The 26,909-nt window shown below is 38.4% G+C and overlaps 6 protein-coding genes and 1 long non-coding RNA gene across 7 annotated transcripts; 3 read left to right on the top strand and 4 right to left on the bottom strand.

The window, feature by feature from the left end:
• Positions 1–154: 154 nt before the first annotated feature.
• LOC124342300 (coenzyme Q-binding protein COQ10 homolog B, mitochondrial-like) lies at positions 155–1,233 on the top strand. Its single transcript, XM_046795265.1, has 3 exons — positions 155–377; positions 441–629; positions 682–1,233. Exons 1-3 carry the CDS (start codon positions 280–282, stop codon positions 1,142–1,144), a joined length of 750 nt encoding a protein of 249 aa, XP_046651221.1. The 5' UTR covers positions 155–279; the 3' UTR covers positions 1,145–1,233.
• Positions 1,224–6,803, bottom strand: LOC124342298 (splicing factor 3B subunit 1-like). The gene is made up of 15 exons (XM_046795263.1): positions 6,712–6,803; positions 6,128–6,502; positions 5,506–5,585; positions 4,767–5,438; positions 4,409–4,702; positions 4,218–4,346; positions 3,773–4,153; positions 3,417–3,713; positions 3,023–3,352; positions 2,690–2,953; positions 2,391–2,627; positions 2,141–2,330; positions 1,800–2,073; positions 1,518–1,734; positions 1,224–1,456 (listed from the first exon to the last, which is right to left on the bottom strand). The coding sequence occupies exons 1-15, from the start codon at positions 6,746–6,748 to the stop codon at positions 1,298–1,300; spliced, it is 3,936 nt and encodes a 1,311-aa protein (XP_046651219.1). The 5' UTR covers positions 6,749–6,803; the 3' UTR covers positions 1,224–1,297.
• Positions 6,804–7,243: 440 nt separating this feature from the next.
• LOC124342299 (GPI inositol-deacylase-like) lies at positions 7,244–11,316 on the top strand. The gene is made up of 15 exons (XM_046795264.1): positions 7,244–7,571; positions 7,633–7,786; positions 7,851–8,074; positions 8,135–8,404; positions 8,484–8,532; positions 8,592–8,716; positions 8,779–9,044; positions 9,134–9,284; positions 9,352–9,728; positions 9,798–10,013; positions 10,085–10,282; positions 10,345–10,507; positions 10,594–10,754; positions 10,829–10,924; positions 11,015–11,316. Exons 1-15 carry the CDS (start codon positions 7,431–7,433, stop codon positions 11,160–11,162), a joined length of 2,739 nt encoding a protein of 912 aa, XP_046651220.1. The 5' UTR covers positions 7,244–7,430; the 3' UTR covers positions 11,163–11,316.
• Positions 11,317–11,331: 15 nt separating this feature from the next.
• LOC124342303 lies at positions 11,332–11,953 on the bottom strand. Its single transcript, XR_006918764.1, has 2 exons — positions 11,856–11,953; positions 11,332–11,777 (listed from the first exon to the last, which is right to left on the bottom strand). It is a non-coding gene; the product is annotated as an uncharacterized LOC124342303 (long non-coding RNA).
• A 5,455-nt stretch (positions 11,954–17,408) lies between these two features.
• Positions 17,409–19,736, top strand: LOC124341777 (cytochrome P450 3A24-like). Its single transcript, XM_046794720.1, has 10 exons — positions 17,409–17,594; positions 17,662–17,770; positions 17,830–17,882; positions 17,962–18,058; positions 18,120–18,224; positions 18,303–18,470; positions 18,543–18,734; positions 18,788–19,131; positions 19,199–19,339; positions 19,420–19,736. The coding sequence occupies exons 1-10, from the start codon at positions 17,524–17,526 to the stop codon at positions 19,658–19,660; spliced, it is 1,521 nt and encodes a 506-aa protein (XP_046650676.1). The 5' UTR covers positions 17,409–17,523; the 3' UTR covers positions 19,661–19,736.
• On the bottom strand, positions 19,700–21,216 carry LOC124341779 (p21-activated protein kinase-interacting protein 1-like). Its single transcript, XM_046794722.1, has 5 exons — positions 21,067–21,216; positions 20,843–21,005; positions 20,359–20,753; positions 20,101–20,295; positions 19,700–20,038 (listed from the first exon to the last, which is right to left on the bottom strand). Exons 1-5 carry the CDS (start codon positions 21,181–21,183, stop codon positions 19,718–19,720), a joined length of 1,191 nt encoding a protein of 396 aa, XP_046650678.1. The 5' UTR covers positions 21,184–21,216; the 3' UTR covers positions 19,700–19,717.
• A 2,580-nt stretch (positions 21,217–23,796) lies between these two features.
• On the bottom strand, positions 23,797–26,569 carry LOC124341807 (monocarboxylate transporter 10-like). Its single transcript, XM_046794757.1, has 6 exons — positions 26,119–26,569; positions 25,836–25,987; positions 25,310–25,750; positions 24,866–25,232; positions 24,524–24,787; positions 23,797–24,430 (listed from the first exon to the last, which is right to left on the bottom strand). The coding sequence occupies exons 1-6, from the start codon at positions 26,375–26,377 to the stop codon at positions 24,210–24,212; spliced, it is 1,704 nt and encodes a 567-aa protein (XP_046650713.1). The 5' UTR covers positions 26,378–26,569; the 3' UTR covers positions 23,797–24,209.
• Between the last annotated feature and the right edge of the window lie 340 nt (positions 26,570–26,909).

Genomic DNA, 26,909 nt, shown 5'->3' with positions numbered 1-26,909 from the left:
AAAAGCTCACTTCATCTCTGATACCACAAATAAATATCATTTTTAAAACGCTCAAAAGTTCAAATAAATGGTTCAGAATGGGGGGCGCTTTTAACGCCAGCGACGCCAGTTAAGAGTTAAGAAAAAAGAGAAAACCGGCAATGCCTGATGAAATCACTTTCACTAAGATAACTCTTGGGAAGTCGTCTGCAACTATTCATATGTTTTTATGTTATTCAATCAATTCGGTATGATGGAGTAAAAAATTCGGATTGATTTCAATCATTTCTCATACTAGAAATGTCAAGTTTCACGCTGCCTTTCATTGCCATTGCAAGACCCGCTCGTCGTAGCTGCAAGATGTTTCATGCGCATAGAAATTTCATTACCTTATCTAGGTAAATAATCTTTAATCTCTTCATACAGTTTGGATTACATTGTGTAACCTCTCTTTTATGCAGGAAGTTAACTGTAATTCAATGTAGTGCATTACAATATACTGGAAGCCATTCTGCTTGTCCTAGAGTAGTTTCGTCAAGTAACTCAAGTTATGGAGCAATTGACCTAGCTATTCCTAGTCGTGGTTTTCAGTTGCCTGGACTAGGAATCGGAAACAAAAGAAAAGACTATTCTGAAAGAAGGTTGTTGGGGTAATATAAAACAAATTAATTCTGTAATAGAAACTAAAAATGAACTTTCTAGGTATTCAATGGAACAAATGTACAATGTTGTGGCCGAGGTGGAGAATTACAAAAATTTTGTTCCATATTGCAAAAGCTCTGTAGTTACCTCACGAACTTCTGGTCATCTTAGAGCTGATTTAGCAATTGGCTTTCCTCCTTTGTTAGTAGAAAGCTATACAAGCAGTGTCATGCTTACCCCACCAAACATGGTGAAGTCTGTGTGTTCAGAAGGGAAGCTATTCAACCATCTTCTTACTATTTGGAAATTCAGTCCTGGACTAAAGGGAAATCCTAAAAGTTGCACATTGGATTTTTCCATTTCCTTTGAATTTCGGTCTGTACTTCACTCTCAACTGTCACATGTTTTTTTTGATCAGGTTGTTAGGCAAATGGTTACTGCATTTTTGACAGAGGCTAGGAGACGTTACGGACCAGCGTCAATTAATGGTCAAAGGCCACAGATGTTATCTACACACGCCTAATGACTTAATCAATAATCACTAGCTAAATTGAAATGTTAAATAATATTGTATCTAAATTTGATGACATTACACGAATTGCGACGGCTCAAGTGAGTTTATTTTTAATGAAATCAGTACATGAAACTTGTGTAAAAATGTAGTACAGAAAGTGAATTACAATACATAATCGAGTTCATAACGATTAAAAGTGTTTTTCCCTTCGTTGGACACTCGAGGGTACCCACACACCAGTGAATCTTGACCGCCGATGTATAGTGAGTTGTAAATCTTCCAATACACGTCGCGAACTTTCCGGGCCGGATGAAACAGACCCTACATAGAAAAGAAAATGGTTTAAAACTGAAATTCTTATTCAATCAAATAATTAAATTACCTGTAGTGCGTATTGTAAGACTTTAATAGGACCCAGGGCTACTCTCATACCCTCCACAGCATCCATAAAAGCTTGAACCAAATGAGGGGATGTTTCAAAAATATTGGGCCAAACGTAGTTCAACAGGTGTGTGAGGGCATCTTCACAACCAAAGCCGAAAACACCCAAAGCCATGTGCTTGATGGCTGCACAAGCAGTTTGACGATGGACCAGGTCACTAAAATAAACAGATGTGCTTCATTAACTAATTAATCATAAATTCAAAATAACTAGAAAACTTACCGATCCATCAAAGCGTCTTCTAAGAGCGATGTAACTGAATAAATGTAATCCTTCCCCATCTCGCCAATGTACTCGAACAAGAACGACATTGACTTCAAAACACCATTTTGAACATTAAGTTCCGGGACTCTATATTCGTTCATAAGCCCAGGGAGGACGGTGAAGGGCGAACAAGTTTCAGCCACAATTGCAATGGCAACGGTTGTACAAACACGATTTTGGCGCTCCTGTACCTTCAAATTATTAAGCAGTGTAGCCAATACATCGTGTGGGCCTGAAATTTGTTGTTGAAAAATAAATAATTATTGTGTACATAATAACCATGACAATTTCGGTCTCACCAATTGCTTTGGCGATATAACCAAAAGTGTTGACTGTAGCTCGTCGAATGGCTTTCTTGTGTGCTTTCAAGAGTTCTAAAAGCTCAAAACAAATGCGCATCCACTCTCGAGCTGAAACGTACTCTGGCCCACGATCGGCAATACGCCCAACCAAATCGATGCAATTTTCCTGTACTTTTTCATGCCGATTCTAAAATGATAATAAAACCACAATAAGAAAAATAAATTACTGATATGTTAAAAAGCGAACCTTCAAAATAGGTGTTAATCGGGGAAGTAAATCTTTGATTGGCGGTGTCATCTTGTGCATGCCAATTACGTTAACAATAGCTTTAAGAGCAGCTAAAATAGACCCAAGAACTTCAGGGTACTCTTCGCCAAGATATTCATAGAGAACAACTCCCAGATGCCCCATGAGCTTTTCTTCCTGACAAGTTTTCATTACTGCTGCAATACGGCTAATCAAATCAGCAGCTTGTTGCCGAACCTATGGAATAAAAATCATTATATTAAAACGAATGTTTACAAATAAAAGTTCTATAACATTACTTTTGCTGATTTGTTGTTCAAACGCCATAAAATAGTACCACAAATTTGTGGCAAATAAGGTTTAACTCGTTTGGAAAGTGAGTTCACGATTGTACCGAATCCATTTAGCATCACAACATCTTCAGTCGTTTGTTCCTGAAATGCGTAGAGAATACCGTCGATGAGCTGCTCTTCCAAGCGAGCGTCGATATCAGCGGCACCAAGATTACCCATGATCTTTTCGACCGTTTCCATAACCATTTTCCGGTATTGTTCATTTTCGTCCTGTTAGGAAAAATATTCAACATGTTATTTGACTGTCACTGAATTATAAATAATGAAAATGAATAAAACCTTTAAATCGTCAACCACTCGGCCAATAATTTCCGCTGCACCAACACGATTAGCGATTTCAACTGTTGTGTCAACTAGCTGGCGATAGTTACGTCTATCTAATGCCATTCTATGATTCCAGAAACTTTTGAAGAAATGTGGCAAAATTTCAGTTTTAATATACTGAGGTTCCACACCGTCAGTTGCGCAACACTGTTTCACCACTTTAAGTACAATCTTTTTCATTTCTTCGTCAGGTGACTGAAACTCGCGAATTAAAATTAACATCACTTCGCGAGTGTAATAATTAGCGTATTCGGCATCCATGAGAGGAATCAAATAGCCAATAGCCTATTTTTTAAAACAAATAATATTACAGTATTACAGGATAAAAATTTACTTTCAATTAACATACCTTAAGGAAAGCAGCCAATCCTTTACCACGATGAGTTCTTATACCCTTCCACAACGGTTTTAAAACAGAGTCAAAGCTCTCAATACCGTACGGAGTCGCGGCTTCAGCCAGCGCAGCAATGGACAAGGCAGTAATGGTGCGCACTTTCTGTTGCTCATCTACCAATCCATGTTCAATGATCTCAACCAGATTTCGCAAGTGAGGTAAAATAGCACATCCCATAAGAATAGCAATTTGTTGGACGATTTTGATGCCAGTATGGCGAGCCTGCCATGACTTTTTACTCTTGCAAACGGCCTAAAATAAAAATAATAGATAAGAACAAGCCCATCTTAAAACTGAAACAAACTATATACCTTTAGAAAGGGAAGAAGGGAAGGAATTCCCAGTGCAGAAGCTACCACAGCAAAAGCTCTTGCAGTAGTGTTACGAACATATTCATCAATGTTATCGATATCAGGTCTCATGGTAGAAATCATAGTTGCTAAACCAGCTGCTTTAGCTAAATTAGAGATGATTTCTCGACCTTCAACACGAGCATAATAGTCTTCGTCAATTAGCAGCGGTTCAATAACGACAAGGATTTTGTGGACGTAGGGACGCACTAGATCATCCAATTTGTAGAGAATGCGATCGATAACTTTAACGAGCAAATGACGCTCTTGGTCTTCTAGGGTCGGAGACATCAATAAAGGAAGGATTTGATTGAAAAGTGGACCAGCTCCGAATTCTCTAGCCTATTGAAAAACATAAACGCAGTTTGAAGATACAATTACTTTAAAATAATATATATCAGTTTACCTTATCCGTGATTTGTCTTAATGCAGATTTACGCATAGGTGGGGTACCGTTCTTGATTTTAAGTAAAAGAGTCATGATTTTTCGTTCCTTAAGCTCTTCTGGGCTCAATGAATCTTCATCGACATCAATCTGCAAAATAATAGAGTAAAAACTTTTTAATTTACTTAAAAGAAATAGTTAAGTATAATTACCAATAGCTTGTCGAAATATTGGGCATCTTCTGGCTTCAAAAAGGGCAAGTTACCGCCTTTGGGTTGTGTGTCCATGTATTTTGAGGCAGTTTTATCTTCTTGTTGCATGTAGAATCCCGAATTGGCCCCAGCTAATGGAGTGGGAGTTGCAGTTAATTTGCGCGCCGGGGTACGTAGAGGAATGTATCCAGCTGGAGGAGGCAGGACCTTGTAGCCTTCTGGAAACATCCCGTCTAGTTCATCATCTCCAATTGGGCGGTTTCTTTCGTCGATTTCTCTTTCCCATCGGTATGCCTATTTCGATAAATTTCATTGTGGGTTACATATTGAACATCAAAACGGATAATGCACTGATTACTTGTAGTTGTTCAGGAGTCATGGTAACAAGGTGTCCTGGAGTTGGGGTAGCCATGGCCATAGCTTTTTGTCCGATTGGAGTAGCTCCACCCGGTGTCATTCTTGGAGTCATAGCTCCTGATAGTGAAGGAGTTTGCGGAGTCATTCCACCAGACGGTGTCGCACTGGAATTAGCTGGTGTTTCATCCCAACGGCTGCGACGTTTCGATGCCGAAGGAGTTGGGGTCTCCTGGATTGTGTCTCCTCCACGATCTGTCCGTGGTGTCTCAGCCCAACCAGAACCAAAACCAGGAGTAAATTCGCCGGCTCTTTCAGTTTTCGGTGTTTCGTCCCAGCGATTCCGTTTGCGCGAGTCATCATGTCCTGGCGTAGCATCCCACAGACGACTTCCAGGGGTAACACCTCCAGCTGCCGGGGTTTCAGAGCCTTTGGAGCGAGAAGGAGTTTCATCCCAACGAGCTACTGCTGGCGTTTCCACTTCCCAGGTTTTCTTCTTTACCGTAGGAACAGCTGGTGCTGCAACCGGAGTTGCAGCAGGGCCTGTATCACCTTCACCTGTTTGATCCCAACGGGCTGCACGCTTCCGTGGCGCTTCATTTGATTCACCGTTTGATGGTACCGATACAGCTTTTAAGGTACCATCCTTAGCTTTGTCGGCAAGCTTCCGGCGGACCTAGAAATGAATACAAATGATTACATGTATAATCTCAACTACACCATAAATTATCCATTATCGTTACCTCTTGCTCTTCTGCGCGCAACTGTTGTTCACGAATAATATGAGCGTAAGTGCGAGATCCAACGTCTGGGGTTTTACCGCCTGCACAGAATAGCAATATAAAAAAGGAAAATGGGTTATTATTCAAAGTAAGGAAGATTTTGTAATCGAAATTTAAAGAAAAATTGGCAGTCGAGACCCAAACTCCCTGTGAGCGATGGAAAGTAGAAAACTCTTAAACGGTTTCTTCGCCCACAAGAAGTTACAAATACATACGTGGTGATGATTACGGAAGGGGAATTTGAGCAGATCAGCTCCTGGCCCACAAGTGAATAATCCACCTATAATTAAGTAGCTTGTTCTAGGTTAATATTGGCTTCTAGTATCCTTAATAGTTTCTTGTAACAATTCCCCTTTGAGAGCCTTAGATTACTCACCTCCAAGAGCTCTTAACTTAACTGGTTGCTATGGCACTCTTTTAATTTGCCATTGGGTCACGACATGAGAATATAGATAAACAAAAAGAGTTTACTTCACAATCACAGATGTTCTTAATTCTAAAATAAGATTTAATTGAATAATGTGTTCCACTTTGCATTACAACAAGCAAGTATACTAAAATGAATAAAAAATATTAAATTTACCTTCAGCAAATGGATCAACACGTTCTGGGGAAATAATCAACTTCCGACGCTTTGCTCTGTATTCATCTTCTCTGTCAGCAATAGTTGGTCTCCGATGTTCAGCAAATGGGTCAAAGTCTTCTCCTGCCACTTCATTTAGAATCGCAGCTGGTGCTGTGAAAGTTTGCCTGCCTCCAGTGGCAACTGCTCCATCATAATCTTCTTCTTCAACTTCATCAGTTGTGGCAATTGAAGTTACATATCCATCAAATCGACTTTGAACTTCACCGTAGATTTCTGAATCAAAAATGCCTGATTCGCCAAATCCGATGCGATCTTTTTCAGATATATCTACCTTGCTCCTTGACTGGATTTCCTGAACTTGAGCTGCAATTTCTGGAAAGACATATCAAACCACATGTTAAACACAGTTAATATTATGGCATGTTCAGAGTTGTTATGAGACACTTATACACATGTGCAACTGGAGGTAAATAAGTTAACCAAGTAATCCAATGATAAAAATTTGGGTAGCAAAAAAAGCTGTAAATTATCTTATCTTTGAAATAATTGCCAATATGATGTAAATAGAAAAACAATATTACCGTCGTACGTATTCGGTGCCTTATTATTCGCGTCCATTTTTAGAGCTTCTCAACTCTTCTTTACAACGCACTTTGTTGCCAGATCATGCATGAAGATTTGTTGCTGCTGTCAAATCAAATCTCAAATGCGTAGAAATGCAAATTATACATTTCATCGTCGAATTCCACCAAATTGTGTGTGTCTATAGTTTCTATTTGTAGACGAAAGTTTTTTTCAGTTTCTGTATTAAATATTTTTTATAGAATAATAAATCTGTATTTATAAAATGGCCGGTGCGGACGTGCGGCTCCGGTCTGCTCTGAGCTGCTCCGGTCAGCCTGGTCAGCCTCTCTTGAGTTGAGTCTTAAAACGCTTGAAAAAGAATAGTTGAAGGCAATTTCTATCGAGTAAGAGTCATGAAATGCCTTTTTCCATACTATATTATGATTTCCTAATCCTTATTAGTCATGGTTGTTATCGAATATCGATGAGTAAAATATTTTTCAATGATTTCTACAGCATATTGGCAACCATGCAATTCGGATGTGCAGACGACATTCTTAGTAAATATTTTGAAATGTCAAATGACAATATTTTCCTTTTTGTTGTCATAGATTTTTTAAGCTAATTTCATAGTTTACAAAAAATATATTTATCTTGGTATAATATTGCTTGTGAAAACTATTTACTGGTGAAAAGTGTATTGTCGTGAAGGGAGACACATAAATTTTACGTGAAAATGAAGAAAAACAATTTGCTCAAACTGTTAGTTGGCTCCCTTCTCACGTTCTCCTTCATTCGAGGGATTCATCGTTTTGTTTTCGAATTGGAAGACAACAAATGCGAAATGACCTTCATGTTTGAATATCCGCAATATATTGTAAGAGTATTACTTCTGTCCTTATTAAAGATTGCCATTTTTAAAAATTCTGTTATTATAGAAAATCAAATTAAATGAACCAACATCAACTGAATTCCCTAATTACAACTTATTTGTGTACGGAGAAGGAGAGCAAGCTGAAAGATATAAAAAGGGTGAATTTACTGGAATTCCAGTTCTTTTTATACCAGGAAATGCAGGGTCTTATAAACAAGGTATAGTTTCACTATGTCATGAACTTGTTATAGCAAAAATTAATTTAATGTGTGGCAATTACAGTTCGGTCTCTTGCTTCTTTTGCTTATCGCAAATCTCTGGATTCAAAGAAACATTTTCACTTTGACTTTTTTACAATTGATTTCCATGAAGAGTTTTCAGCTCTGTATGGGGGTATACTGAAGCAACAAACTATGTTTACTAGTAGTTGTATTAACAGAATTCTCCATCTCTACAAATCTACTCATCACCAACAAAAGTCACTGCTTTTAATTGGCCACTCTATGGTTGGGTACTGACAAATTTAATATCCAAAATTTATTATAATTATTCTTTATATATTTCAGGGGGGAATGGTTGCTAAAGCAGTTTTTAGTGAAATGGATTTTGATTCTGCTCTAGTGACCACCATTATCACTCTAGCCACCCCACACAAAAGTCCTGTTATAGTGCTAGATGAGGACATGGACAGTTTTTATCAAGAAACCAGTACATTTTGGAACGAATCGACAAATCGAACAAAACACGTCGCTTTAGCATCAATCGGTGGAGCGGACAGAGATATTCAAGTTCGGTCTGGGCTTACTGCTGCTAATTCACCAACAATCAACGTTCTGGTAAATTAGCATCAATTAAAATATAAATTTGTTAAAATAGATTCAGTCAAAATGTATAGTTTCGATTTTTATTTGCCAGACTACCGAAATGCCGACAGTTTGGCTTGCTGTTGATCATCTGTGTATAGGTACGGTATTATGACATGCTAATTACGCTTATTTGTGTAAGTAGTAATGTAGTGTTTAGTGTGGTGTAAACAGGTAGTTTCGACAGTAGTTCGATCTCTATTCGATATGGTTGAACCTTCAACGCAGAACTGGATTGAACGGGTTGATTTACGAAAAGAAATTCTCCTCTATCACCTCATGAAGGTTATTAATTAATCAAAATTTAAATTTCATATTTTCCAACATTTTTTTCCAATTTACAAAAGCGCAATGAAGGGAAAAGCTTTAAAAATTTCCTGAATGTAAGAGAAGTCGATTTTGATCCAGAAGGACGATGGAGAGAAGTTGTTGTGCCACATTTCACTGCCAGCATTGAACAAGAAAAGGAAAAATATAGCAATAGCTATTATATGATTCCCTTAGTCGACAACGCTTATCGAGATCGTTTGGCGGCTGTAGCATCTGGACTACCCATTAAATATTGGGTTTTCGGCTGTGTTGCTTTGACTTGGCACAAAAATACTAGATTCTGGTAATTATCAACATTTTTTATGATGAATTTAATCTTAAATTTTAGTTTTTCTTCATGTATTGTTGTTTTTTAACACCTCTAATATGTAGTGAACGCGGTATCGATTTATCACATCAAACTGTTCTGTTACCGAATGCCGGTGATTTTGTTAAGCGGAAGTTTGTCTACCTGGACTTGGTCAAACTCAAAGAGAATGGTTTCACTCATATTGTATTTTTAATCCCCAAAAGTTATCAAAAGGTACTCCGTTAAGTCCTTTTCTATAATTTAATATTTAATAACTTTTCATGTGTGCCTTTTACCATAGGGATCTATTTTGTTTGATGTGCACCGCTCTATTGATAGAAACGTTGAAATCCGCTTCCCTTTCGCAAGTTACATCCCATTTGCTTCAGCTGGAAAGATAGTGGTTCCGAGTAACGCCGTTTCATTCAACGTAACTTTACCAGACCTCAATAGATCATGGCAGTCAATCTTCCTTAAGATCAACGGAAACGATTGTCCTATGGAAAAAAATGCAATTGTACGAAAAATTGTGCCATGGTCTCATGAAAGCCAATACTTCCTGTCAAATCAGAGCTTTTCTGTTCATCTTCATGTTCCTAAAACTCCTGTCGATAGCGAATATGATTCAGTGCATCTTCAGTTTATCAGTCCCAATCCAAAATGCACTTACGAAATCGAGTATGAATTGCGGTTTTAAAAGATTCTTTACATTTTCATAAATGAAATTTTTTATTATTATCTTAATAGAGTTTCTACTGACTGGATTGGCATGTGTGCCCAACTGGCCCGGTTTTATTCGCCTTTTCTTTTGCCGATGCTATTTGCAATTTTTTTGTATTGTTTTTCAAGGCAACTTAAAGAGAAACAATCCAATAATGCAGTCCCGTCCATTTTATCTTGCCTCGTCGAAATGCCAGTCATCAAAATGGCCCTTATTCCTGAGGCTTTCTCTATTTGCTTTGGGTATTACTTGTTGAATTTAATGAGACCATAGTATATATTTTTTTAATTATTGAAACTTTTATTACTTCTAGAATTATCGATTCATTACATCTGCCGGCTTGGCCTTTTCTGCCGTCCGATGAATTTCTTCTCCGGAATCATGGGCTTGGCTTTCCTTTCATGTACTTCATTCTTGGATTCATTGCCTGGAGTTTAGCCATCATGCTGTCCGTTATTTTCTGCCTGGGAATATATATTGGAGGAAATGTTTTGCACACCATAATAATCCGGTAATAAGTTTCTATCTTCTTAATTGGAAAATGTTTGCGTTTATTTAGTGTTTCTCTTCTAGATATCTGAGGAGTTCCTTCGGAATATCATTGATTGTTGCCGAGGTTGTAGCGATTGGCCTGTCTCGGATACCTTTAGTCATATCAGTGGCTCTCATCGCAATCGGATGCAGTACCTGCGGTTCCCTAGCGCTGTTTCTTGGCCTTGGTGTTTATATTTGGAAGGTTATAACCATTCATTATATAATAGTTAATTTATCATTTGTTTTTCCATTTCACACTAACTAAGAGTTTTTACGTTCTATTTCAAGTTGTTCGATTATTTTGAGGACGAATTGGAATCTATGTTGGGTGACGAAGAAAACCAAGAAGTCGATGATGACTTTCATATTAATACAACAATATCCTTACTATGGTTTTCCACAGCCATCCTCAGTCTTCCAACTCTTGTTGTGTGGAGCACAAGCCCAAGGTATTACTTTTAATTTAAAAATTTGGTTAATATGATTAAGTAACCACTCTCTTATCCTTTTTGTGTTTTTACAGCTTAACTTTGCCGAATGATTATTGGTTGGTCCCTAGTTTCGTCTGGAGTATATGCGGAATGATGATTTTACAAAAATCTAAATCTGTCCATGATAGGTGCGTCTCTTTTTTTTTTTTTGTCTTATCAGATAACAAAATCCGTTTGATAGTTGAAATTTAATTTTTTTTTTCTATATAAAATCGTAGTGCTGATGGTTCCTATGGCTACTTGGGTAGCGCGTTCGCGGTTCTCTCCGTTTTATTGGTATCCTACAGTTTAGTCTCGATCTATCGCATCCAGTACTTCGTTACAGCTGCAATCACCATGTATGCTGCATTCAAGTACATAATTTGATTCTCCAGTTGTAAATGTATGTTGGTTTTTCTGGTAACCCGTTTGGCCGTATTATCTTTTTCTTAACTAGTAGAATTCGCCAAAACTAGTGTTTCCTTTTTTTAAAATAATTCTTATCGTGATAAAAATAAAAACGACAAAAGGTTCACGATTATTAATGGCTTCATTGTACGATTTAAGATTCTATATTGGAACATCAGAGGCAGGTATAATTCTCATATAAAATTCATTTTAGCACGTTTCATTTCTTTTTTAAAGATAAATTTGTGTCGTAAAATGATGTCTTCAAAATTAATTGAAATGTCAATCAAATTAAAATAAAAGCAAAAGAAGAAAAACTGACAATGGAATTCAGGACAGAAAAATTATTATACAGAATGTGGGTGGACATTGAACTGAATTTTGACTGAGTTTCAAAATTCAGGGATCAAATCCAGTGCTTCTTGTCCAATTGGCACAGCATGGTGAAATGCCGAACTTGGCAAAAGGCCTTCGTGAGTGCGAGAGTTTTCGGCAATGCTGATAGTTGCCACGATGAGCATCACCAACAGCATGTATCCAAATCCTAGCATCTTCGATTTCTTTTTCCCGACGTTTCCCACGACAGTAAAATAACTGTATTTTTTAAAAAACAATGAGCACTCCTTTTGGGACTAAAAGGATCTTAGAACAAACTGTCAAAATCTTACATACCTTACTCAACAGCAAGCTTCACAGTTAGAAGAAACGTTAACCAACGTGCCTACTGATACGTTGCACTTTTAAAAATTGGAACTAGGATCGGACTTTGGTTTAATGGTCCATAATAGCCTTACCGCCTTTAATTTTGTAAAAAAAAATTATAAACGTTGCAATATCTAGTTATATTTTCTATTGTTGTAGGGTGGTGTATGTATTAGTATTACTAGAATGCGCGTGCGCGTTGCGCGGACACTAAAATGCGCGGAATTTGTCTTGCGCGCAAAAAACTAAAATGCGCGTCCCAAATTCTGGAATTTTTGCGCGGAAACGCACTAATATGCGCGCATCGCAGGGGGAAAATGCGTGCCCAGACACTAAAATGCGTGCTGGTCGAAGGGAATATGCGCGCACCCATACTGAAATGCGCGCAAGACCCAAACTTGTACATTTTAAACCTGCGCGCCGCCAACAATGATACGCGCAATCAAACAGGAAATTGCACATTTTATACGCGCAGCCATACTGAATGCGCGCAAGGCCCAAACTTTCACAGTTTAATCCAGCGCACAGCCAACACTGATGCGCGCAATCAAACGGAAATTGCACGCAACTAAGCGCTGGACTTTTCGATCCATTATTTAACCCGGAAATAAGACTTTTTGACGAAGAATTTTAACTTGTTATTTAATTTGCTGTTTTTAAAATACTTTTATTGAAAGACTTTTTTCACGAGAAAATCCATTTGGCTGTATCAATGGATCCCATGCTGCTGCATTTTGACGGCGGCGGTGGCAAACTGTGTTGTGCTGGATGCTGCTGCTGGATAGAATCTATATAAGACGCAGGGGCCCAGCAATACAGTAATATTATATAAGAAAAGAGCGAGAGAAACGGGCCAACGCGATTTTTGGCACAAGAGATTCTCTCTTTATATTGAAAAGCCCCTCAGCAAACAATCGGCACGTCATTTATTGTTAAATGCACACCACGCCAACGCCGCCGCCCCGGTGCTGCTGGCCTGTGTGCTGTGAGGAGCGCACGCAAGCACAATCACATCGCACAATATACAAACCAAGTATATGGCAAGACAAGCGGGAAGCCTAAACTATATATTATATTACACGCAAGGAATAATCAAAACAAACAAATATTATTAAAAAAGAAAAAAAATCGGCTTAAAAAGCCTCATGTAATTAATAAGCACCCGGCGCGCAACACCGACCGACCAAACAACCAACAAACACATCCCGCGCGGTCATATTTCATTTCTGCGGCCCATCGCGCAACTTTTTCCTCATCTCTTGGCATCTGCTGTGTGATCGCTCCTTTTAACTTTTTTTTAAAGGGGGATATTAATCTCGCGCATAAATAAATCACGAAAGATTATGCACACAGCAAGAAACTCTCGCGCGCACTTGTTGAAAATCTTATTTGACGTGGGAAAGAATAAAACGTAAAAACGATCGTCGATTTCATTCCCGGCCGTTTTCCTTTTCCGATTAGCCGCTTTTTCTGGTACATGCCATCGATCCAATCGAATCTTTGATGAATTTTCAATTTTCTTTACTTTGTTATTCTCAACGGTCGAAAGGTGCAGCCATTAGAGTTGATTGCCATCGATTGGCCCAGCAGGAGTGGCGCAGAGAAACTGAATTGTACACCTGCCAGGTGTTAGTGCAATACGACGTTCAATTCTCGATTTTCAGTTATTTGTTTCAACTATCGACCCATTTGAAAGTTTTTAGATAATAATAAATGAACTGTATAAATGAGAAGTTTGGGTGTCGGTGCTTGTCGCCCATTCAAAATTCAGTGCAGAAATGAGCGAACTACAGCGTTATTTCTTTAGGCGTAATTACTAATACATTTTAGATAATTGGAACGCTTATACCAACGCATTTAAAATTTCTTTTCTATCTGAGGCTGAGAGGTTGGTCGCAGGATAACTTTACGTCACCTTGACTCGGTGGTAAGTTCGTCACCAAAGTCTTGATGATAGATCCGATGGACCTTCCTCCCAGCATTATCTAATTTTACTGGTGAAAGCTTCCAGAATATGAACTGTATTATGCCTCAAAGTCCGTTGACTTGAATTCATGACCAGCAACCTTGGAACGACAAAACCCACTAAATTGACCATGCATATTTTTATAAGTTTCGTCATCTCCAAATAGTCTACTATCTTGCTCATTGATTGAAAATGACATCATTGATTATTCAAGAACAACATTTAGATTTGGGTCTCTTTATTGACCAATCTCTCTCGGATGAATCAAAATATCGTGTGTGTCGTATCGCTCGAGGCGTGGCGGGTAACGCGAAACTGCAAAAGGTGTGTGTAATACGTGTACACTGTACCTATATTGACGTTGCCATGACGCAATGGCGAGTGATAAGGAGGGTATATGTCTTGAATACCGAGCGCAGCGCCAACTACTTAAATGTTGGAACACAAAGGGACCGGCGCAATTGACAGACTTATACGTAGTCCTCCAGTGTTTTCTATCAAACATTTTTTAAGCGAATTCCGTTTCTTTTATTTTTTTTCCCGCCCATTTTAGCAAAAAAAATTGTTCTATCAACCAATAGGCGATTGTGAACGAAGAAGAACCAACAGGAGCAGTTCTATATTATTTGCGGCTTCTTTATATACATAGCATTTCTCAATGGCTGGAAATGTTTTGTCAGGGAGGTGATTGTGAGAAATTCCCCTAACGGATGAGTAAAAAGAGAGTCTTACCACACCCTGGGTAAAAAATGGTTAGGAATACTATAAACAACCGACAGAATTATTAAAGACAATTTGGTATATAACACCAAGTTATTTATATGATGATGTATTGTAGGCCGAAAGAGATTTGATAACGTGATCAGGTGAGAAGCGTGTTGTTATTGTATAATAGCAAGCGTCTTTCTTATTTGATTTTCGGGGTTGCTGCTGCTGCTGCTGTTGAGAGAGAAATTGACTTTGCGTCAATTTCAGCAGCGTTGCTGCGGTATTGCCTCTCTCTCTCTAATCGGCGGGATTTAAAATAAAAAAAAAAAAAGCCGCGGCTTCTGTTTATATTGTTTGTAACTTGCTAAGTGCTTACAAGTTACACATTAACGTCAATAAAGAAGAAAAAAAAAGCCAAAATAAATTGAATATTCCAGGTGTGTAAATAAAAAAGGAATAAGTTCCGCCCGCTCGATCCCGCTGACTGCTGTGTTCCGGTGCGGGAGCGTTCATCAGTCAGCGGCCGAGCCAACCGTGAATACTGTTTCAAAAGAATATATATAAGAAAGAAAAATAGTCCAACAACTGTATGGAACAAGAAAAATAAAAGACACAAAAGGTTTTCTATACACTCAATCTCGTCGGCTCCTGTGCTGTGCTGCGTGTGTGGACTTTTGGCTTTTATTTATCAACCGTGGAGGAGTGTTCTCTCTTTTGCTTCAAAAGAGTAATGGCGACTGTATAAAGTGACCGCCAAGTTGGCCGCATTTATACAAGTCAGGGACGCAAACTGTATAAAAAATGGCTTGTTTTGTTTCGTTAGCCTTCGAGAATGAATGGCCCTTCCTCTTGTTCAAGTCGTTTTGCTTACAGTCCACAGACTAGAATATACACATCTAAATAACGATCTTCATTATGTTAAGTTGGCAAGTCAAAGTGGCGTTGACATTTCCAACTTATTCCGTCGACAACTTTCTTATATATACACCCCACAGCTGATGACTGTGTGTTGAATTGATGTTGAGAATTTGCGCACACAACACACACTCGCAGCACTTGTTTGGAAATCTATGACGTAAGAAAAACGATCGTCGATTTTTATTTCCGGCCGTTTTCCTTTCCGATTAGCCACCTTTTCGGTATTTACCATCGATCGAATCAAATATTTGAATCGAGTTTGGATTTTAAATTTTTTTAGTTTTTTGCGATCGAGTGTCACAGGAGTGGCGGAGAGATAATGAATTGTACACCTAGGTGATAGATGAATTATTATGGTTTATTCTTGATTTTCAGTTATTTGTTTCAAAAACTATCGACTCATTTGAAAGTTGTAAGATAATTATAAATGAACTGATTTAATGAGGAACTTGGGCGTCGATGTTTTTCGCCTATTTCAAAATCAGTGGCGAAATGAGCGAGTTACATCGTGAAATCACTTTGTGTTATTGCGATTCCACTATTGTATATTGTTATCGATATAAGGCATTTCAATTTTGTCAATGGTAGCATCTGATGTTGTAAAGGCGTCAGGGAGAAATTCATATGAAGTTGGAGCAGGTAATATTCCGTATTTCCATTATAAGTGATATTACCTGCGTACCACATTGAATGCTCATTGCAATTGAACTGTCAAGCTGTGTCTTATTTTGCAATGGAAAACTCCCCGAATATGAACTGTATTGCCTCTAAATGTCCGTTGACGTGGATGCACGATCGGCAATCTTCGTACGATGAAATCCAATTAAATACCCGTGAACATTTTCACAATTTTCGTCATCTCCGAATGGCGTTCCATCCTGTTCATTGTTAGGAAATGACATTATTGTTTATTCAAACAGAACATTTAGGTGATCTCCATTAAGCATTAACCGAACTCTCTCGGATGAATTGTTTTCGATTGACGAAAATCTCGTGTGTGACCTACCGCCCGAGAGCTGTCGGGTAACGTGAAACTTGCAAAAGGTGTACATTATACGTGTATGTACACTACCTGTATCGACGTTGCCATGACGCAATGGTGAGTGATAAGGAGGGACAACGGACCGTCTATATTAATACCGAGCAGCGTCACAACTTGAATGTTGGATCAAAGGGACCGGTGCAATAGTGAGAAGCTGCTGGGCAGAGCTGGGCTGCTTGTAGGTACTTAGTCTTCCAGTGTTAGTTATTTGTTTCAATCATCGACTCACTTGAAAGCTTGAAAGTTTTATGAATTCTAATAATTATAAATGAACTGGAATATTGAGAAATTTGGGCGTCGAAGAATGTCTCCCATTCTGACATCAATGGAGTTATGAGGGACCTACAGTCGAATTTCGCTTTGGGTGAATACTAATTCGTATATCACAATAGGAATTTTCTTAAACAATAATTTAAATTATTTTGTTAACACTGACTAAGGATATTGTAGTGTGGGCGTCGATCTTGTAAAAGAAATTTCTGTAAACTTTCGCCGGTCAAGCCGGCGATAGTTTTCGTGTTTTTCATCAAGAAAACCCGTGGCAAACCTTTTCCTTAGTTCTGTCTAATTTAACTGGTGAAAACTCCCAGAATATCAGCTACATTGCCTTAAAAAGTCCATTGACTTGTAATCACGACCGGGAATTACTGAACGATGTAAACCGATAACTTGGCCGTGACCATTTACGCAAGTTTCATTATATCCAAATGGCGTTCTAACTTGTTCATTGTTTCTTTGTTTGGAAATGATATCATTGTTAATGTCATTATACTTATACTTACTTTAGTAAATACTAAATTCAACGGTATAATTTTATCCCCCCGCGGCTTTTTCACACGCGAATTGGCTCCTCCCCCTTTTCTAGGGGAGGAGTTTGCTATTCCGCGGTGCAAATTTCTGGGACCAAAACAAAAACACAAGATTACAACGAACATGTCCAACTGACTGAAACTCCATTCTAATCATCTCTCTCTGACGTTTGCCTTGTTGTTTAAAGAAAAACTATGGGAAATAACATTAGCGGGTTTTCTTCTATAATATGTGCTAGTGGGGTACTTATTTCAATTTGGGTTTTGTAAGTAAGAGTCGATCGAAATCCTTAAATATATCTGTTTTTATCCATTTATTTTTATTTTATATAGCCAAAGATGGAAAGCACTAAATTATTTACAATCGTATGGGATTGTTTGCCCAAACAAAGCTCACTTTATATATGGCAATCTCCACCAGCTGCGATGGTCAAAAACCAAAGTATACTTGTATACTCAGTTAAATCAAATTTCAGTTTAATAATTAATTAATTCTGACAGAGTATTCAAGAAAAACAAACTGAATGGCTGACGAAATATGGGAAAGTTGTGGGGTAAGACAACATATATGAATTTGAATTAATTTATTAGAATAAATATGTTAATTATGTTTTTTTCACATCTTTGTAATAGCTATTACATGGGACTTAAACCCAGAATTATGTTGGCTGACCTTGACATTTTGAAAGAAGTTCTTATGAAAGATATCAATATTTTCACCAATAGACCAGTATGTATAAAGGTTATAAATGTTATGCAATTTTTTAAACTATCCCTATTTCCATATTTAGGATGTCCCACGAGGTATGCCAACACTAGTTTCTTTGAGAGATGAAAGGTGGAAAGAAGTTAGACATGTCCTAACACCAACATACAGTCTTCTTAAATTAAAAGCAGTAAGTCTATGAATTAATGCCTCATCTATTTTACAACAATATTAAACAAACTTTCCCCTTTCAATTTTTTTTATATAGATGTTCCCTACCATAAACGAATGCACCGATCTCTTTATCAATATCCTGAAAGAGAGATCAGATCCTTCAACTGAGCTGGAAATTTATGAACCATTTCAAGGTCTCACGCTTGATGTGATTAGTCGTTGTGCGCTCGCGCTTCAACTTGATTGCCAAAGAAATGTTCAAGTAAGCTTAACTTGGCTTTGGTTAAATACCATAAATACTTTCCACAGTAAACCAAGCTTATGTTTAAAATAGGACGAAATTCTTGAAGCCGTCAGAAAGTTTTTTCGCCTGGATCTCAGTCGGATTGTGGTCATGCTTGTCTGCTTCCCAGGACTTCGTTCTTTTTTTCGGATTCTTTTTCGTTTCGCACCGTCTAATAAACTCATCGCCTTTGTCCTCAACCATGTTCGACTTGTAGTTGACCGGCGCCGTCAAGCAAAAGAGGTAATTACTGAACTTATCTCACTGATACGAAAATTACAAACTATTTTTTGTAGGCCCCTGCATTGATTGACGCTCTGCACTTGCTTTTGGAAGCTTCTGAAGGAAAGCATTCCGAAATCAAAACAGGAAAACTTTCGTCAGCATTATTGAATGACGACGAAATAGCTTGGAATGCCTGCGTTTTTCTTCTGGCCGGCTACGAAACTACTTCCACTGCATTGGCATACGTTACGTACTGCCTTAGTCTTTATCCCGACATCCAGGAAAAAGTCTTCGACGAAATCATCGAAAAAATTGGATCTGATCTTTCAGCTCTTAGCTATGATGACGTTTCCAAGCTCCAGTATTTGGAACTAGTAATTCTGGAATCTCTACGTTTATTTCCGCCAGTGCCACTGTAAGCTGCTCATTATATAATGTATATATTATGTAAGTGCACTAAAAATTAACTATTCTTTGGGTAGGTTCGTATCGCGAGAGTGTAAGGAAACCACAACAATCAATGGTATTACTATTCCTGTGGATTGTGCTATAGACGTTCCTGTATGGAGTATTCATCGCGATCCAGAGCTGTGGGAGGAACCTTTGACTTTCGACCCACTGAGGTTTAACAGTTATTCAATTTATTATAAATATGTGAGCGGTGTGAGGCGGTATTAAATTTATTTATATGTCTACTACACAGGCACTCACCGGAAGAAAAAACTAAACGACATCCATTAGCTTTCCTACCTTTCGGCGCCGGCCCTCGCAATTGTATAGGAGCTCGCTTCGCAATGCTTGAAATGAAGTGCACAATTGCGAATCTCGTACGCCATTTTACTATTAAGACAAGCGAAAAAAATCCTGTTCCGTTGCCGACGGTGGTGAGAACAACTATAATGAACCCTTCAAATGGCGTGTGGATTAAACTAGTTAAACGATAGAAAATGTATAACTGATCGTGTAAAGAAATTTAAAATAGATACAATTTAAGCTGTAATTTATTCAGTGAAGGTCAAACGAGGTCGTTTATCATCTCTAATTTTTATGGGCTCAGCTATGAATGGCCCAGATGTAGTTTTCACAATTACTGCCTTATTACCAATCTTTCGTTTCAGCAACGACTTAAGTTTTAGGGGATCATTCTTGTCCGGGCTGGATAATTCAACAGACACTCCGGAGGAATTATGAGACTGAATGGTAAGTGGTTTAACATCCTTTTGCATAGACGGATTGGAGTTTTTCTCAGTCCACAAGGACAAGCATGTGATCCGACAAGTTGAGTCCACTTGAGTAACTAAAACAGGTTCCTCATTGATGTCCTAGATAAAAGGTTGAATTATGTTAGTGTTGTAGAGTACATTGAAATGAATATAATTTTTACAAGAATTTGCCAAAGTTTGATAAATCCATCATTTGACACTGTAACCAAATGAGGTTCTTCCAGTGTGTTTAACTTAGTAATGGCTGCAGCTTTTACTCTTCTCTCATGTGCTTTGAACTGAGAGAGAAGTTTTCGTTGACTAATGGAATGGGTTACAATATTAGGCCCTTCTCCTCCAATCAGCAAAGTGTCTTCCTGTTAATTGATAGCATAAAAATATAATGCATGTTCAAGAGGTAAATACACAAAAATACTAACATTTAAAAACAAGACAAAGTTGACTCTTGTTTTAAAGTCTATGGTATGCTTGATTCCTGCAGACTTGACTTCATAAATGTTGACTACATTGTTGATGGATACTGCCCATACCGTTCCTTCGGGACTCCATTTTACAGAATCAGCAACAGCCTTTATGTTTGTCACATAAGCTGTTCTGCCTTTTATCAAATTCCATGTTTTCATAGCTCTGTCTTTTCCAACAGTGAGCGCTAATTTTCCAGAAGGGTGAATTGAGATGGCAGTAACTCCACCTTCATGGGCTTTAAGTGTTTTCTCACAATTCCATGTCCTTGTGTTCCAGACACAGACATTTCCGTCATCACTTCCACTAAACAGAAAGCTTTGCTGGAAAAAATCCAAGCAAGTGATTGTTCCTATTACAAATTAAAAGTGAATGACATGCACCATTATTAATAAACTGCGCTATTCAGATTTCAGAAAACCACACAATATTGAAACATACCATTATGCTGTTGAAGAAAGCCATATTCGGAGCGAGTTTTTAAATTAAATAAACGGATGGATTCGTCGGTACTTCCAGAAGCCAAGAACTGTTTGCAAGTAGCAACTGAGCGAATACTTCCACAGTGGCTATGATTGGTAAAGCTGGGGACAAAACTTAATCCCTGCAAGATGGTATAATGATAAATAAAAAAATAAGGAAAAACACATGTAGTGGTCACTTACACCTTCAGGATTTTTGGTTAATCTGAATCCCAAGTTAAATTCTTCATATGTACCTACTAAAACTTCCAAGTTGGGTAGAGCGTCCGGAACACGTGTGTCTTCAATTGAGACCGCCATTTTAAACTAACGTTGCCATGTCAGTCGAAATTACGCTATTTACCTATTTGACAGCCAACTAGCCAGAGGCCAAGAAGCCCCCAGAAGCAGAGTCATCTAGAACTAAAAGGCAACAGCGAACAGGAGGAACAGCAAAAGCAGAGCTTTTATAACTATTATAACTCTGGCCAAAGCGTTCTCAAGCCCAACTTCTTAAACCCTGAACAATTTAAAAAACAACAAAAATAGTTTTAATATTTTAAAACAGTTTACATTACTGCACAACACAGTTTATACAAATTTCAAATGTCAAATAATCCAACCCGTCATTGGCTCATTGCCGATGGCCGATGCACATTCATTTAGTTTAAAAAGAATTTCCAAAAAATCAATTTTTTTCCGTTTTTGAATCAAGTAAAAGTAATTACTAATTAGGCGTCTATCTAGCTGGATGTAAAAATATTTAATTGCTGAGTAAAGGGTAACCAGAAATGGAATAAATTCAGAGTCATGAACCACCTCCATGAAATCTATGAAATTCCTAATACCCAAATTTAACAACATTCACTGTTGATACATGCCGTTCGTACTACTTTGCCCTCTCTATAACCGATTCAAATTATTTTGCTTTTTGTATGCTTACAAATTGCGCATTGTTTTATTTGTGTGCTATGGAATCTGCGTTTAATTTAATATTTCAAAGCAACTATATACGTAAATTTCTTCGGCTTCTATACAACATCCTCATCAACATAAGTACGGTAGATGATAATTAGTAAACAAAAATTGTACGGTGAATAAGTTTCACGCATACTTCAATAGCGGTTGCATAGAACAAGTATATTAGCAGGCTGGAATGTGGAATTTGACTGGAATTTTCCGGAATTTTCTTCGGGCGTATCTTTTTCGCGCATATCTTTTCTAGAACGTTAGTACCTTGTTCTTATACACTGTTAGTTAAGTTCACTGCGAATAGCATGACGAGGAGAAAGTGAAAGTTAGTCGAACTGTAAAAGCTGTCTAGCTCTGCAGAAAAAGGAAATTGGCCTTGGTTTTAAGTATGGTTTCTCCAGCTCCTTTCCTGTTGGATACCAAATATGGTCTATTTGATGACTAAAGTTGGCTACAGTAACATGTATAAAACGGCGTTTTGCAGTTTAGTGATCGCAACAGTGTTTACTGAACCACCGACAAAAGTGGAAGGCTGAAATCTGAGAATAGCGGCTTTTGAAGACAAATAATCGAAAATGAAAGTTTTAGTAAGTTTCACTTGAGTCTGGTTTTATAAATTTGCAAACCATATTTGAAATTACAATTATTTTTTTTTTTTAACTTTCCCGAAGGTCGTGGTTGCATTGCTGGTCTCTCTGGTAGCTTGCATGCCCGTGAGTGACGAACCCTCCGACACGGCCGTCGCCAGCGCAAAAACGGAGGAAACAGATATGCAAACTAGCGAATACTGTACGACTTTGTAAAGATGTTTGCTTTTATCGGAATTCTAAATAATTGTTATTTTTTTTTTAATTAAAGATTTCAATCCATATTTTGGCTATGGCTATGGATATGGCTACCCTTCATATTATGGATATGGATACCCTTATTATTATCCGCCAGTTTACCATCACCACCACAGTTACCCGTACTCGTACTGGGGGTAGATTAATGGAAACAATGATCAGACTTTTTATGATGAGAAATCATATGTCTTCATTTCCTTATTCCTTAATAATTCTGCATCCTTAATTTTGACTAAATTCACAAAACTTGTGCATGTTATCTATGCCTATACTAAAGTTGTTTTGTACATAATTAATACGAGGTACTCGACTCAAGATAATAATTTATTGAAAGATATTTAGTGTGCATATGACGTTAATTTCCTGAATAAATATCGCTGTCAAAAATTTATATTTTCTTATATTGAGCTTAGAATCTTTCATGTGAATGAGTGTTTTGAAATAATTTAATCATGTCTATTTTTTTCTTCGCTCAGTCGTTAAATCACGATGATTTTAATCCAGGCTGAAAGTATAGCCCTATAAACTAGAGGGAGGATGTGACTTTTAGCTATCCCCTTAGTTTTTATTAATTTAAACAAAATCATTTGTTTCGTCATCACTTTGCATTATAAGAGAAATTCTGCACAAATAGATTTTCGAAATACTTTCATACCTCCAAAAACACGCAAATATGTATTACAAAAAGAACAACATGTTAGTTTTTTCTTGAATATTCAGACGTTGACTTTGTATTTAAATAGTGAAGTGTTGACATTCGGAATCAATTGAGCCTTGCTGATCAAATATTTGCACATTTTATTGTAGTTCCACATTCTTTTAGCTTTTGCAGTGAAAGGATCTGAGATTGTTTGCACATGGTTACGTAATTTATACCGGTCCAGAGAGAGTTACGCCGAAACAACGATGATGGAAGCAATGTCCTCATTTTTAAAAATAAGTATTTTACTGCCACCCGTAGGGGTTGTCTTAACTGGGTGCGTCCTTAGCACGAGCAGCTGAAGGGAGAGTAAATTACTACTTGGAAACTCGTTGAAATGAGATGAAATAGCGATTATTGATTGCATTCCAAAATAAACCTGTAAACATTCTATTAACGTAAATGATAGATTTGAAGTCATAGTTTTCACTTTTATTCCGGTACCTCATTCATTTGTGTGACCTATTTACATAGATCCCAATTAAAATAATAATGGAACAATATATTCAGGTTTCAGCTAGTACGCAAAAATAGGAAGTAAAAAAATTTCAAAATATTTGCGGTTAGCTAATTGGCGAGGAAGAGAAAATACTTTATCTTGACAAAAAGATAGCAGTTGGTGTGTTTAGTATACCATTGCTTTTCTGTATAAACTATTATTAATTCGTTTCAATACAAAGATACTTTAAAGGAAGAGGTAGGACTGACCAGCCGACCATGTTCCTTATCCAATGTATCGTAGCTATTCTGTCATTTTTATTATTAAAGAATGAGATTTTCTGCGCGATTGAGATTCCAACCTCTTATACATCATTCTGCTCGACTATTATTCACCATAATATGGAAGATGTGTTTGGCTGGAAACTAGTAAGGGAAACTGGATTTGGGCACTGGTCCGTGGTCCCATAAGCCATCGGTGGAACGATGTGGTACCTGCCAACAGCCGGAGACCAGTTGTTCAAGTTGGCAATAACAGGCTTCCGGTTGGAAATGACCACTTCTGTCTGGCCCAGAACGAGTCCGGAAGTATTATTTGCAACCACGCATTCGCCTTAATAAATAAAAAATACATTACATGTTTTTAAAAGTGTGCACGAATTAATCATCATTTGTTATTCAAACAAAATTGAACAGAAAAATCAACCTTTCAAGTTATTGGGCGAAATGGCTTGAACGCCGTAAGATGTCGCTGGTTGAATGTTCTGATTCCCGTTGACATCGGGTTTCGAACTGGATTTGCGCTTGATTGAATTATTTGCGCTCCCGACAGATCCGTCAGATTCATCCGATTCAACGTCTTGGTCTTTAACTCGATGGATCAAAAGCATAATGAATGCGCAAATGATGAGCGGACATCCGGCAAGTAAAAACGGAATTCGGTAACTTTTAAGAGCTCCGTACATCGCACCTATATATCCGACGAAATAATATGTTTGATTACAATTTTATTTTACTAGGTTGAAATTAAAAACAAAAACAAAATTACCTGCAACAGTCGGACCAGTAGTCATGGGTAGCGAGTGAAGTCCCAGTAAAAATCCTATAGCCTGGGAAGCGTTCTTTGGTCCGCAAAAGTCAAAGGCTATGGGTCCGACGAGTGCGATCAGACAGCCATCGAACAAGCCCAGGAAGAGGCACAGAATAATAAACCAAGTAAATGAATTGGCCAGGGTCAACAGCATGGTGACAACTCCAATGGATAAAAAGGCTATCTGCTGAAGGATAACGCGATTGACTTTAGGATGGTCCCCGACTTTGCCAAAAATCAGCCGGCCGATGCCGGAAGACAATCCGATGCAAAGGACCAGAACTTTCCCATCGGCCTCTGGTAGGACGTCTTTGACGTAGGAAACCTATTTCATTGTAGTCGTTTTCCAAATTATACATTTTAATTAAAAACGTCTTTGAAAGTTTGCATCATTCAACTTACCAAATGGACGTATGGGACGAAATAGCCGAGCATAGCGATAGGGATGGCAATGGCCCAGATGACGTACTTCTTGTTTTTCCATATGGAGAAGTTGATATACTTCTTCCACAGCCTTGAGCAACCTGCACTTCCTTCTGCTGTACCGGCACCATTGATTTCGATGGTCGGCGGCAATCTGGGCACGAAAGTGACAGCGCAAACCATCAGAAGTCCCATCATTCCGGCGAGGATTCGGAGCGTCGCTTCAAGTCCAAGACCCAGGATGAATTCAAGGAAGAACGGCAAGGTGAACGTGAAAACCGAACTGCCAGCTGTCACCAAACCGCTGACTAAACCCAAACGTTTGCGGAAATAATGGCCCAGGATCACTAGTGAAGGATTGTAAGCCAAAGATGTTCCAGCGCCGAAGAGCACCCCATAAGTAAGGTACAAAGCTTCGACCTGTCGATGCGTAAAAAGATTTGAATGACATAGTAAAACTTATGATATTATCAACAGTCAAATCAATTTGTTTGAATGCACTAACGTGAGCTAAAGCAAATGAAGAGGCCAGCATGCCTACGGTAGCGATTGCACCACCCAAAACGGCCGTCCGCCTCAATCCTATCGAGTCAATCAAGATTCCGGCGAGGGGTGAAACGAAAAAAGTCATTCCAATGGAGAGAGACCCGACCAGTGCTGCAATGGAGAAATATATAAATCAAGTTCACGCGTTACCCAATCGTCATTGACAAAGATTTGGACAGGGTCCAAAAAACAAAGGGTGGCTATGAAAGTTTAAACGAAGGATTTATGTAAGAATGACTTGCATGCTTTCAAGGCTGCGTCAGCGACTCCCGTCCGCTCCAATTCCATCCTGAGACGAAGGTAGATGATTCCGTAACAGTTGTGGATGCCGAAGATGATGCCGTTGGTCAGGAAACTGGCGAACACGATGAACCAGGCGTGGAGTCCACCATCGGGCGGCGCGCTCGGATGCTCCAACTCGCTGCTAACTTTTCGTCGGCTCCTGTCGTTTGCTGCCGACGCTTCCACATCACTGCTGATTTGTTTCACGGGCTCCGTCATCTCGGCCAATTATTGCGCGAATTAAAATTTGTCCACTGTTTCAATATCCTTCGCTATATATCGTCTAAACGATAAAAATTGATGAAAACTAGGTTGTAGGTTCGAAAGACTAAGTCGAAAACAGGAGAAGGATCTTATTGTTGCTTCAAGAGGACTTGAACAAGAACTGACTGAAATGGACCGACGCAAGCAGCATCACATCACTTAGTTAGGCTCCACCTCTTGCAGAGGATGAGGAAACAGCCAAGTGAGGAAAGGTAGGAAACAAGAACAGACTTTGAAACGGTAGTAAGTGAAAGAAACCAGCGGAAAACACCTTAAAAACAGAACAAATCCAATGGTGCTCAACATGTATGTGCTGCCAAGTCTCGCCAATTGGTTCCAGCCTTGAAACAGCCTTCTGGTTTGCGCTCAGGTGGAGAGCGAAGGTTTTCCTTTCGTTTTGTTGTGTTGTTTGTTAGAATTTTACGCACTCGAGTCGTTTCTTGGTCATTTCTTTTTTATTCCTTCTCCTTTCAGAGTTCCGGCCAGA

Source organism: Daphnia pulicaria, chromosome 6 (genome assembly GCF_021234035.1).
Source record: "Daphnia pulicaria isolate SC F1-1A chromosome 6, SC_F0-13Bv2, whole genome shotgun sequence".
Taxonomy (NCBI): Eukaryota; Metazoa; Arthropoda; class Branchiopoda; order Diplostraca; family Daphniidae; genus Daphnia; species Daphnia pulicaria.
This window is presented reverse-complemented; position numbering and strand designations above follow the sequence as displayed.